Source organism: Vipera ursinii, assembly GCF_947247035.1.
Source record: "Vipera ursinii genome assembly, chromosome: 7".
NCBI lineage: Eukaryota > Metazoa > Chordata > Lepidosauria > Squamata > Viperidae > Vipera > Vipera ursinii.
The window spans coordinates 14,268,355-14,282,099 of NC_139521.1; the positions used below are offsets into that span (position 1 = coordinate 14,268,355).

The window sequence follows — 13,745 nt, forward strand, 5'->3', positions numbered from 1 at the left end:
TCACTTTTTAGAACTTTCCTATTCAAATACTGAGATAATATAAAACCCTTTCATCTTTTGAAATTTCTGCAATGAAAAAACTCTCAGTGAAAGGAAATATGAACTACTGTATGGCTTTATGTTATACAGAGAGTGCTTTGTGTCTATGTTGGCTTAATGAGGATTCCCTTAAATGTCACTGTCAGTTAGCCACGAGATGGTTTGCTCAGATCAGTTAAAAGGCTTTACCTCAAATGCCTGAAAGGTTAATCCGACATTGTAGTTCTCTGATACTGTTATTTTCCACACACATTCTTTCATTGGTCTGTAGTCATCTGGATAATTAGGAGACTGGATCTGGCCTTCATTTTTATGTATCTCACCTCCACAAATTGCTAAAGAACACAAAAGAAGAAATGTAGGCTTATTTCCAGTGTTAACATTTTATTTTTAATGAGAAGTTACTTGTTTCTGGAGGACCCATTCAAATGACAAATATGTGAATCCTTCATCAAGTGTTCCTGGTAAAATTTATGTTTAAAACTGTATGCAGTGCAATCCACCCACAGTATGTATACTGTAAATTATAGACTGGACAGGAGCCATAGGAAATGACCCAGCAGCTTCAGTGTCTGGGCCAATACCTTTTAATGTAGGGGTTTCCCTTTGTTGCCTATGAAAGGGAAATAAATGCTTGGCATGCACAATGGGAAATATGCAGTGCATGGAAAATTCCCTTCTCATCAGAAAGGAAGCTCTAAGCATGCAAATCCTGGTATGCTGCCACAGTTTGCAGGTTTATTACAACTCAGAAGGGTCCAGAAATATCTACTGAGAGATTAAAACGCAAAATAAGATACTTGAAAGTTGTGTAAAATAATAACTATATTACCCAAGTATTCTCTGTGAGAGCACCTGGTAATTATTCAGGGCTTGGATGCAAGAAAACATTGATTTGGCCTGGCCTCCACAATGCATATCCACACCTGAACTCACATCTACCAACCCATCCTTACTTTAACACATAAGGCAATCTTCTCCAGTTTGATCCCTTATAAGTTTATTGGGTCTGTAATTAATAAGCTTCAGTAAATCTGGCCAGTACGGAAGACTGCTAATTATCCTAAAAGTAATCTAAATAATTGCTCAAAACTTTCCTCTTTGAGGAAATCTGAGGGGAAAAAAATAGCAAGTGATTACCTCAAGAGACATAGTTTAGTATTTTGGTATTTCCCTTCCTTTTCTTAAAATTCACATGTTATGCCAAAATGCATATTCTGCTGAATTTGGGCCATAGATGTTAATCTGGTATAAAAGTTTAACCTAGCTGACTTGCCTAAGGACTCACCTTCATAAATGGCTGCAAAACCTTTTCCTACCCAGTTGCTGCTGCTGCGGAACTCAATCCACATTCTACTATCACTAGATGTGAGGGTGTTTGAGAGTTTATCTCCGCAGAATCTGCCTAAAAAAATGTAAAAAGTGAGATAATGCATTTTAAGGCATCTCTAAAGGTCATGCCATGCAGTATGATATAAGCAGTCCGAAATCTAAACTATAGTTCTGGAAGATGGATGGATGGATAATAGATGATAGATAGATAGATAGATAGATAGATAGATAGATAGATAGATAGATAGATATAGACAGACAGACGGATGGATGGATGGATGGATGGATGGACGGACAGATGATAGATATAGACAGATGGACGGACAGATGATAGATAAAGACAGACAGACAGATGATAGATAGATGAAAGAGAGAGAGATAAGAGAGAGATGATAGATATTATTTTTGTTTGGGGGAATCATTTAAATTTGGCTTCGAATTGTAAATTTATTTAATTCCCTACTGGAAATGGCAATGTGTCACCCAAGGTGAACTTCAAAGGATGCACAGACACTGCTCGCCAAACCTTGATTTAATCGCTCTTCCAGCTTTTACTTTGCCACTGCTTTTACTCAGGTAAAGGAATGGCTATGCTGGAGTAAAGTGTCTGTGGGGTGTGTGTGTTGTGTTTGTTTGACAACAGTGGACAATAATACATCTATAAACAGCCAGATGAGAATAAAATAAAATTTAATGTGGAACAAACATTGAAGAAATAATTTGATTTTTTTTAAAAAAAGCTTTACTGTGAAGGAAATAATGCAGATGTGTAAATAACAGACACTAACTTACTATGTTTAAACTAAAATACCCTAACCTATATTCATTCTGAAATCATATCTTGAGACAAAGTGTACCCATAACATAATATCATCCTATAACACTTTTCCCAGCTTTTTCATGAGCACATAAAAAGAAGGATTTGGACTGCATGATTGTGGTTGCAATCTTGACTTTTTTACCCCTCCCTACAGACAACCCCGCTTGATTCAAAATATTAACTCCATTTCCATTTATGTTATTGTTATTTCTATCTTTCAGTTTTCAAAAGTGACCACAATAGTTTCATACCAAGCAGAGGTGATTTTCTCCAGTAGCCATCTCTTACTTCAATGTAGTCATACCAGCAGAGGCTGCTCTTATAAAGGTCCATTGTTGTAAAGTTTAGAACAATCTGGAATAAATGTAAAAGAGATAAAATACCAATAAGTTGGTTTGTAGCCTGACAAAAAAAAAGAAAATTGGGAAGCTTTTCTTACCAGTATACTGGCTTTAAAGTAGAAGAAGATATTTCTAAAATAATTTTGGAAGTCTTGCCTTCTGAATAGCATCATATGGGGCATGTATGTGTTTATGACAGACAGAAGAACACAGGACATGTGGGTGATTAAAAAGGGAAATCAAAAACTGCTCTTACAGATGTAACAGAAGGAAGGGATTGTTAATTTTCTGATAAAATCCAGTAGTAAGGATTTTGAACTTTTATTTTGTTAGTCATGATGAACCTAACAGATTGCATCTATTTCATGGTACATATTTTAGATAGTCACTAGAACTTCTTTTAACAGAATCTCTCCAGCATATTCATCTCAAAAACATTTATATGAAATGCATTAATCGTGTGTCCTAGTAATTTTAATTTTAGTAGTGAAACATATCAGATGCTACTATGGATTTCATCACCCTTTTAAACAAGAGAGAAAAATGGTGTCTGATTTCTTGCATCCTACAAAGCAATCAGTTGGATCAGAGGTCAATCTCCATAATGGCATCTGACATAACAATCTTTGATTATTACCACACTTTATAATAGAGACAATAGATATGTCTTTGATTTCCTGCAGGCAGGAACAGAAACTTTGAAATGTAGGAAGGGGATAAAAGCTTTGCATTGATTTTTTTAAAGTAAGGTTTAATACTGTGGTTTGGCCTATTATACAAATAGACACTTATTGTGATCATAACTGTATCAGAGGTGGCCAATCATTTTCTGGGCAGTGTCTGCCTAAAGCAGGGGTAGGCAACCTTGGCTCTTTTATGACTTGTGGTCTTCAACTTCCAGAATTCCTGAGCCAGCCAAGCTGGCTCAGGAATTCTGGGAGTTGAACTCCACGAATCATAAGAGAGCCAAGGTTGCTTACCTCTGGCCTAAAGCATTCCAATAACACCAGAGTATTGATTATTTTGAAAGCAACCATTTTAAGATGGAAAATATCTTATTTTGAATAATTGCTTTAAAATGATTATTTGCTATTGTGCAGTTACTGAAATTTCATACTGCAATGGTATACTTCTTCTGACAACCACTTTGCATATGTCCTTTGTATGTGAATGGGAATCTATACATTCTCTACTAGAGATAAGGAAATAAAACACTGATATTTGAACAATAAACTTAAATGTTTACTTACTGGTTTTCACCTGCCCATAATTTACATAGAGTACACTATGAAAATCACATCATACTGAAGTTATGGAAACATTTTTGTAATTTGATGTTAAGAGATTTATAAACTACCCAGAGGTTCGCAACATTGTACAACAGGTAGCAACCAAAACCATCCCAAAGAAAAAGAAATGCAAGAAAGCAAAATGGCTGTCTGAGGAAGCTTTGCAAATAGCTGAGGAAAGGAGGGAAGCGAAAGGCAAGGGAGAAAAAGAAATATACGCCCAATTAAATGCAGAATTCCAAAGAATAGCTAGAAGAGATAAGAATGCCTTCTTAAATGAACAGTGCAAAGAAATAGAAGAAAACAATAGAATAGGTAGGACTAGAGATCTCTTCAAGAAAATTGGAGAGATGAAGGGAACGTTTCATGCAAAAATGGGCATGATAAAGGACCAAAATGGCAGGGACCTAACAGAGGCAGAAGAAATTAAGAAGAGGTAGAAAAATTACACAGAAGAACTATACAAGAATGAGCTTAACGTCCCTGATAATCACAATCAGGTGGTCACTGACCTCGAGCCAGACATCCTAGAATGTGAAGTGAAGTGGACCTTAGGAAAGCTGAGCAACAACAAAGCTAGTGGAGGTGACAGTATTCCAGCTGAGCTATTCAAAATCTTAAAAGACGATGCAGTAAAAGTGCTACACTCAATTTGCCAGCAAATTTGGAAAACTCAACAGTGGCCACAGGATTGGAAAAGATCAGTTTACATTCCAATTCCAAAGAAAGGCAGTGCCAAAGAATGTTCAAACTATCGCACCATTGCACTCATTTCTCATGCTAGTAAAGTTATGCTTAAAATTCTACAAGCTAGACTCCAGCAGTATGTGGATCGAGAACTACCAGAAGTACAGGCAGGATTTCGAAGAGGCAGAGGAACAAGAGATCAAATTGCTAACATACGCTGGATCATGGAGAAAGCTAGAGAGTTCCAGAAAAACATCTACTTCTGCTTCATTGACTATGCTAAAGCCTTTGATTGTGTGGATCATAACAAACTGTGGCAAGTCCTTAAAGAGATGGGCATACCAGACCATCTTATTTGTCTCTTGAGAAACCTATATGCGGGCCAAGAAGCAACAGTGAGAACTGGACATGGAACCACTGATTGGTTCAAAATTGGGAAAGGAGTCCGGCAAGGCTGTATACTGTCGCCTTGCCTATTTAACTTATATGCAGAGCACATCATGAGAAAGGCAGGGCTAGATGAATCTAAAGTTGGAATTAAGATTGCCGGAAGAAACATCAACAACCTAAGATATGCAGATGATACCACTCTAATGGCAGAAAGTGAAGAGGAACTAAAGAGCCTCTTGTTGCGAGTGAAGAAGGAGAGTGCAAAACTTGGGTTGAAACTAAACATTAAGAAAACCAAGATCATGGCATCCGGCCCTCTCAATTCCTGGCAAATAGATGGGCAGGAAATGGAGGTAGTGACAGATTTTATTTTCCTGGGCTCCAAGATCACTGCAGATGGGGACTGTAGCCAAGAAATTAAAAGACGCTTGCTCCTTGGGAGGAAAGCCAACTAACAACAACAACAACAAACTACCCAAAATATATCAAGATATAAAATAGTACGCAATGTTCTAATAAAACATCTAATTTTGTTACTTTATTTAATAGTTTATTAAATTGCATGTATTCTTGGAAGGAAAAGGCATGTTGGTTAATTCATTGGTTTCTACAATCATATCAATGATTTTCTGGAACTGATACTCTGTTGCCTATATTTTATATAGCAATTGTTTTATGTCATTGACATTGTTTTTTAAAACAGCAAGTAGAAACAGTAATTATGTGAGAGATCTGTGACCAAATTTTACCATCCTGTGTTATTGTTATGATAATCAGTAGGAGGAGTGTTAGCAAATACTACACTAAATTCTACTAATACTCCAGTATTATTATCAAAATGAGGATAGCTAAAATGTGCCCAGTAGCATAACGCTCAGATATTATCTGCAATGTGCATTCTTTTAACACTCTGCCTAAGTTCTGCTTGTTTTGCTATATAGTATATGAGCCAAATAATGGCCAAGGAGCCAGAAAGGTGAACTCAACCTTCAGATTTCTACAATAAAATAAACTTTGCTTGTTATTTTCAATTATTAAGGATCTGGCTTTGGCATTAATAAAGATCTGGACTTTTCTGTCCTTTGTTCATGACTACTGGGACTGGTACAATCTGTTTATAAGTTTTGGGGTTTAAAACTGGGATCCAAATAGTTAACACACAAACTGGTTACAATGCAGTGGAACTGAAGCACATGGTAGTCTGGCACCACAGCTGTGTTTACGACTGCCAACTACTTCCATGACTGACTAAAGAATTAGCCATGCTCCAGCCCACCCATTGAAATGGATGGACTGAAGCTTTACCAAAACATGTTGATATATTAGCAATATGTTATTTTCATTTTCTTATATGCTATAAATTGTAGGATTTCTGATATACATATTTTTATTACAGACCATATGTAATTATGACTTGCTTAATCAAAGTAAATTCCACTTTGAGAGCGGGCAACTAAATTTCATTTTTGATGTGTGCCATTGTGCCCACAGTAAAAAAATGACAATAAGGGTTATTTTATCTTATCTAATTACACACTTCATAATGAAATATTAAGTACATTTTAATTATTTTCAAAATTCAATTTCTAGTGACTGTTTCTTCTCCCAAATGCAAGCACGCTTGCACAACAGACTCAATTATTTGAATTAAAAGAAGTTATAGAATTCAGCTTTGTCCTATCATTTTTTATCCTTCTGAGAATGCACAAGTCAGGATGAAAAACTCTTTGTTACATATCTTTCCCTTGTGTTATGAAGTGAAGCTAGTAGAACAGTACTATAGCATGGTCATTCAGCAGAGGAAGAAAAAAGCACATTAAATGATTGAGAGGAATGGCATACTGGACATGGAATCTCTCAATAGAACAAAAATCTTTCAAAACTGGTTGTTATGAGAACACAATGGCTAAATATGACATTGCTTGTTGTCTTCAATGCCATAAAGTTACTTTAATATATGTTCTGCAACAGCAGACACAGAAAAACTAGAGACAAAGCAGACCAAGAGTTAAAGAGGACCGTATGATTACAAATTTCCAAAGTTAAACAATCAATGAACATTGGTCAGCACAATTTAAAAATGAGTGGCTATATAAACAAATCAGAAGTAGCAATGATGTCTGATGCAGAGTAATCTGATTCATTTTCACAGCTCTATCAGAATGCAGTGGGATAACTCAAATAGATTCTCAGGATTTGACAAAACTAAACAGCAAGTTAAGTGCAATCTTTTCATCAAATGAGTAATTTTCAGATAACCATTTGTATCAAAGAAATAACTAACAATCTTTGATCTGTGACTAAAAGCTCTTCCCATTTCTAGCAGAGCTATGGCCCTGACAGCGGGTAACAGAATAGGTAGTCAGGAAAATTCTTGAAGTTTAAAAGCATACTTAATTGTTTTCCAAATTAAAGGGTTGAGACATACTTCTGACATGAATGTTAAGAAATAGTAAGAAATTTCTAAAAAAAAACAACCCCAAGACTAAAAAAATATGTTTCTTTTAAATTCCTATGCTGTCTACAAAAATAGTAGGATCATCTGTTTTTGAGCCTCCCTCAGTGTGTACCATGACCAACGTAACTAAAATCCATGATGCTAGTATTTTTTTGTCTAAATGTGAAATCACCAGACTGCACTCATTTTCACATGAGGTTTCAAGCATAAATGGATCTGCAATAAAGGGATTTATAAAAGGGACAAAAATGTAGTTCAAAGGCTTTATTTGAATAACCCACTCTTAACAAACCCAATAGGGACGCAGTGGCTCAGTGGATTAGGACGCTGAGCTTGTTGATCAGAAGGTTGGCAGTTTGGCGGGTCGAATCCCGAGTGCTGCGTAACAGAGTGAGCGCCTGTTATTCGTCCCAGCTTCTGCCAACCTAGCAGTTTGAAAGCACGTAAAAATGCAAGTTGAAAAATAGGGACCACTACGGTGAGAAGGTAACAGCGTTCCATGCGTCTTTGGCGTCTAGTCATGCTGGCCACATGCCCATGGAGATGTCCTTGGACAAGCGCTGGCTCTTCGGCTTTGAAACGGAGATGAGCACCAGCCCCTAGAGTCGGAAACGACTAGCACGCGTGTGCGGGGGATCTTTTACCTTTTTAACAAACCCAAGCCCACAAAGCCCTTCACTTTTAGCACTTTAAAATTTCTAATAAAACAATGTTTTCTTTCTCGGGAACCAGAGTTGGAAATCAGAGTAAAGTACCTTTTCTCCAGGAGTCACTGAAATTCTCCATATGCAATGTGTGTATGAAGGATAACCATTTGGAAATCCTGGCGAGGAAAAGTTGCCGGTAGACTCTTGCAAGGTTTCACCACATGCTAAAAAACATCAGATAATAGAGAAATTATGAGCACTCTGGGAAGGGGTGCTTGAGTAAGCACGCTTCTTCTTACTGGGATTCCCCAGAAGCAGAAGAGAAATGCTTGTACTCAAATGACCATCCTTTATGCAAAGCCCGTATTTCAAGAGTCAGCCATGAGTAAATACTTTTCTAGATAGTTTTCTTTAAATCAGAATGACAGCAGGCTTTAAAATTGCTCTGTTGAGTCAACCAGGCAAGTAAACTTTCTTTTTTTCACTACAATATTGTAAAGGGAGGGGGGGAAATACAGCGCTGAAAAAGTGAAACCATTGCTATGATGTAGGAAATCAACTACCATGTTCATTTAATAACTATTTGATCTAGGATATATGCCAGATTGTATTTGTTGTGGCAATGTGCCACAAGAAATACAATCTGGCAGATATCCTAGATCAAATAGTTATTAAATGAAAATGGTAGTTGATTTCCTGCATCATAGCAATGGTTTCACTTTGTTTTCAAATGTTTTATCACTAATCAGGGAGTAAGACACAGATGCAATATGACCCCCTGGCGGTTTAAACTACTTGAGATTAATCAAGTAAGGAATGTTGGTGATGACCTTATAATCATGCTGGTTGGGCATGTGAAACAAATCCAGAAGTACCAGCAAAGTCATAATCCCCTTTCCAGAATCTGGTAAAGTTCCCCACCAAAATGATTAAAGCAAAGTTAGTACAATACCCGGGTCAAAATCTCAACAAGTAGATCTAATACTGTAGATATTTAACCTGCAGCTAATTTGATATAGCAGAATTTTCAAATTGCAGGGGCCAACATTTTTATCACCTTAATTTTTAGAATCATGTTGAAACCTGAAGAAGCCAACAACTGATCTTTCCTCTTTCCCCAACAGTAGTCATTATGCAACCTTCCACCTTGTTGTTGAGACACGCTTTTTTGTGTGCCATACTCTCACCTACTTTCATTTGTATCTTTTAACATCAAGCTGTGACAAATTTCCTCCCACACTGCCTACTCCAAGAATCTATACCTACATAACCGCTAAAAGAAGGGTGCCCAACAGGGTGAGCAATAGACGGCCAGCAGGCTCAGGAAACTGATACAAGCCTGAGTAATCTGGTTCTGCCAAGAGCACATAATCCAAGACTTGCTCCTACATACAAGTACAAGCCTTATGGTGCAGCATGCTTTCCCTCTCCCTTATAGAATAGAATAGAATAGAATAGAATAGAATAGAATAGAATAGAATAGAATAGAATAGAATAGAATAGAATAGAATAGAATAGAATAGAATAGAATAGAATAGAATAGAATAGAATAGAATAGAATAGAATAGAATAGAATAGAATCTGGAAGGGACTTTGGAGGTCTTCTAGTTCAACCCCCTGCTTCAACCCCCTTTACCATTTCAGACAAATGGTTATGCAATCTCTTCTTAAAAACTTCCAGTGTTGGAGCATTCACAACATCTGGAGGCGGGTTGTTCCACTGATTAATTGTTCTAACTGTCAGGAAGTTTCTCCTTAGTTCTAAGTTTCTTCTCTCCTTGATTAGTTTCCATCCATTGCTTCTTGTCCTGCCTTCAGGTACTTTGGAGAATAGCTTGACTCCCTCTTCTTTGTGGCAACCCCTGAGATATTGGAACACTGCTATCATGTCACCTCTCGACCTTTTCTTCATTAAACTAGACGTACCTAATTCCATTCTTTATATGTTTTAGCATCCAGTCCCCTAATCATCTTTGTTGCTCTTCTCAGTACTTTATAGTCTCAACATTTTTTTTACATCGTGGTGACCAAAACTGGATGCAGTATTCCAAGTGTGGTCTTACCAAGGCATTGTAAAGTGGTGTTAACACTTCACATGATCTAGATTCTATCCCTCTGTTAATGCAGCCTAGCACTGTGTTGGCTTTTTTGGCAACTGCAGCATACTGCTGGCTCATATTTAAGTAACTGTCCATTAGGACTCCAAGATCCCTCTCATGGTTACTACTATTGAGCAAGGTACCACCTATGCAATACCTGTGCATTTGGTTTTTCTTGCCTAAATGTAGAACCTTACCAAATGTAGAACATTTACTAAATGTAGAACATTTACCTGGACTACGCATCAGTCTTTTTTGCAACCACTACTTACATAGTAATGATATAATGCAGGGTTCCTCAAACTTGGCCCTTTTATGACTTGTGGACTTCAACTCCCAGAATCCCTCAGCCAGAGTACCTGGCTGAGGAATTCTGGGAGTTGAAGTCCACAAGTCATAAAAGAGCCAAGTTGAAGACTCCTGATATTATGTTTGGTGTTACCCCTTTCATTTTACTGCTATATTGACAATTAGCTATTGGTAGTTATTTTTATTTTACTAATCTCTGACAATATTTTGTTTCAGCAGCTCTGCATGAATATATTTATCTTTCTCTTGTGTGGCAATTTTTTAATTTTATTCTCACCTTACCCTATTGACATAACACTAATAGTAAAAAAATAAGCAAGATGAAAGGGACCTAGTCTAATCCAAACTTCTACTTAAGCAGGAGACCCTATATCATTCCAGACAAATGGCTGTCCAATCTCTTCTTAAAAACCTCCACAACCTCACTAACTTCTGGAAGCAAGCAGTTCGGCTGATTTATTGTTACTGCTGCCAGGAAATTTCTCCTTAGTTCCCAGTTGGATCTCTCTTTGATAAGTTTCCATACATGCCAGGTCTAAAGCTGGTGTATTTCCTGGACCTTGTGCTGAGCTTGAGTAGGAAATGATGAATGTACAGTATCAACACTTTAGAGCATCCATTCCCTGCTTCCTGATGAAAGAATGTCAGAGGGTTGTGCAATACATAGGTGTAGCTTCAATCATATCCTTTCCTTTTTTATCATACTCTGCAGATACTTCTGCTACTACACAACTTCTTAATTATCTTTATGGGCTTCAATCAACGTGGCTTTTTCTGTAGATCTAAATGTCTGTTGAACATCATTTGGGTTTTTCCCCGCGTAGAACTAAAGGTGTAGGAGCAACGTTTCGACGAAATCCCATCCGTCATCATCAGGCTAGTGGCTTCAGCTTCCTTCCTTCTTCAGAAGAAGGAAGCTGAATATATATATATATATATATATATATATAGTAACACATAATAAAGTACTATAACAATCTTAAAGTTCATTTTAAGCATGCAAGGAAAGTATCTGTAAATGCCATGTGAAAATGTCTAATAGTGCAGAGTAACATCTTGCCATATCTGTAGAAAAAGAATCATTGGTTTATCCTAAAATATTTTCCCTTTCACTCTATACACCAAGCATGCATCACATGACATCTAATCAAATATGAGTTGCATATTAAATAATTTACTCAGCACTAGACATTTGCGAAGTAAATACCATAGCTAATTATCAACAGTTTATTTTTAACTCTGCAATCATTACTAATTCCACTAAACTGCAGAGGTTTGGTATCTTGCGTTTCCTGAAGCTGACTGCTGTAAAATTAAAACTGTATTAAACTTTGTTTCTAGTCTGAAAAATGTCTTAGTGGCAGAAAAGAAACAAAACCAACAGAATAACAAACAATAACATCATTGAAAGACAACCAGCAGTGTCACCAAAACTCATCTGTGGCTTATTTGCACTATGAAGTTGCCAGTCTGAAATGCTTACCTGCAGTACAGATTTAAAAGGTTATTTTTCTCATTTTGTTTTAACTGTGAGATATAATAATCTGGAAGTCCAAACAGGCTGGCGATACAAGTAGTCCTCAACTTAACAACACTTCATTCAGTGACTGTTTTAAGTTACAATGACACTGAAAAAAGTGACTTATAACCATTTTTCCCCACTGATGACTGCTGCAGCATCTCCACAGTCATGTGATCAAAGTTTGGATATTTGACAACTGTCTCATATTTATGACGACTGCAGTGTCCCAAGGTCATGCAATCACCTTTTGCGACTTTCTGACAAGCAGAGTTAATGGCGAAGCCAGATTCACGTTACAGCCGTGTTACTAACTTAACAACTGCAGTGATTCACTTAACAACAGTCTCGTTTAGCAATGGAAATGTTGGGCTTAATTGTGGTTGTAAGTTGAGGACTTCTATACAGAAAGTATCGGAAGAAGTAGGAGATTAAAGTGATACAGAAAAGCAATTGTAGAATGTAGCATGAAGACATCTCTTTAAATAGCTTCATATATGCTCTTATGTATAGACAGCAAGAGAAGCTAAAAGGAGGTTTGTGGAACTGGCATCTTCACAGCCAGTGTTGAAAACTCATTTGTTTCTTGGAGACAGGGTCTACCGAGGTGTATAAGAAGTGTCAAATTACATATTTCCTTCCCTCCATATTCACAATACAGGGCTTTGGCTACAATACTGTAGTCATTCTCATCAGGAATCACTCAATCCCATCAGCAGAATAAATTTTATCTGACTGGAAAATTTAGTTTTTAGTTCATCACTTTTTATTTAAAAGTGGACTCTGTCTCTGCCACAGTGGGAATAACTGCATGAAAAATACCAAACTCCCTGCGGCCTACTTAATTACCTCTTCCCATATCTCCATACAGATTTGAGGGTGGGAGAATATATTTTTCCCCCAAACTTCAATTATGAAATTATGAAAGATGTTGTAATGTAATATGAATGAGGATCATGTTTATGTATGATTAAGATGGAGGATTAGTTTATTCCTAACCTATTCAATTTCATTTCTTTAACACAACTAAGTTATGAAAACTAAAACAATAAAAGATTGTTTTAGTGGATATTACAGAACCACGGTTTTTTCCCCCCTCTAAATGAAGAAAGGCTACGTGTTTCTCATCCATTCACCACCTCATTCATGTGCAAAAAGATAAAAAGTATTGCTCTTTAAACTAACTGTAGAGTCTATGAAGTCCTATAGCTCAATATTTTTGGTATTTTTCAATGTGAATAAGCAAAAGTCTAATAATAAAATTGCATGGAGAATAATCATTAATATATCTACCTAGTATTAGAAAGAACATAATTATGAATTGTTAATTTTTGTGATAGCATTATAAACTGAAATAGCTTATCATTTTTATATATGCATGTATATATATGTGTGTGAGTTCCTTAATGACGTGTATTAGCTGAACACGACTTGGATGTCCTTTTATGCCTTCTATATGCAATTTTTCTAGCATATTCTGTGGTTTTTGACATAGTTGCAACATAATACAGCTTGTGATGCATTTAGAATAATATGCAAAGGTAAAATAATAAGTTAGGAAGTAGGAAGTAAGTTATTGGGGAGACACACAGATGGACATACATGCAAGCATACACTGCATGTGTTGGGAATAGGGAACAGCTCTTTTAATGTCCCACTCTAGCAGGCACACATTAAAAAAAGCTCAGTTTCAAAATGAGTATCACATAAGTGGTGACTTGTACTGTCAGACAGAATTTTTAGGCAGGAAAAGAAATTGAAGCATGGAGAAATTCTGACCGATTACATAGTTGAGGAAGTGCAGTAAGGTAGGAA

The 13,745-nt window shown here is 36.6% G+C and overlaps 1 protein-coding gene across 2 annotated transcripts in view; it reads right to left on the minus strand.

The window, feature by feature from the left end:
- Nucleotides 1-13,745, minus strand: part of TLL1 (tolloid like 1) — a gene marked incomplete at both ends in the record, with an annotated part of 139,114 nt that overhangs the window by 19,034 nt on the left and 106,335 nt on the right. For both annotated transcript variants that reach the window (XM_083367246.1, XM_083367247.1), the window contains 4 exons: nt 229-374; nt 1,328-1,444; nt 2,443-2,545; nt 8,112-8,227. In XM_083367246.1, the coding sequence (XP_083223372.1) occupies nt 229-374; nt 1,328-1,444; nt 2,443-2,545; nt 8,112-8,227 (482 nt within the window). The remainder of the gene's footprint in view (nt 1-228; nt 375-1,327; nt 1,445-2,442; nt 2,546-8,111; nt 8,228-13,745) is intronic.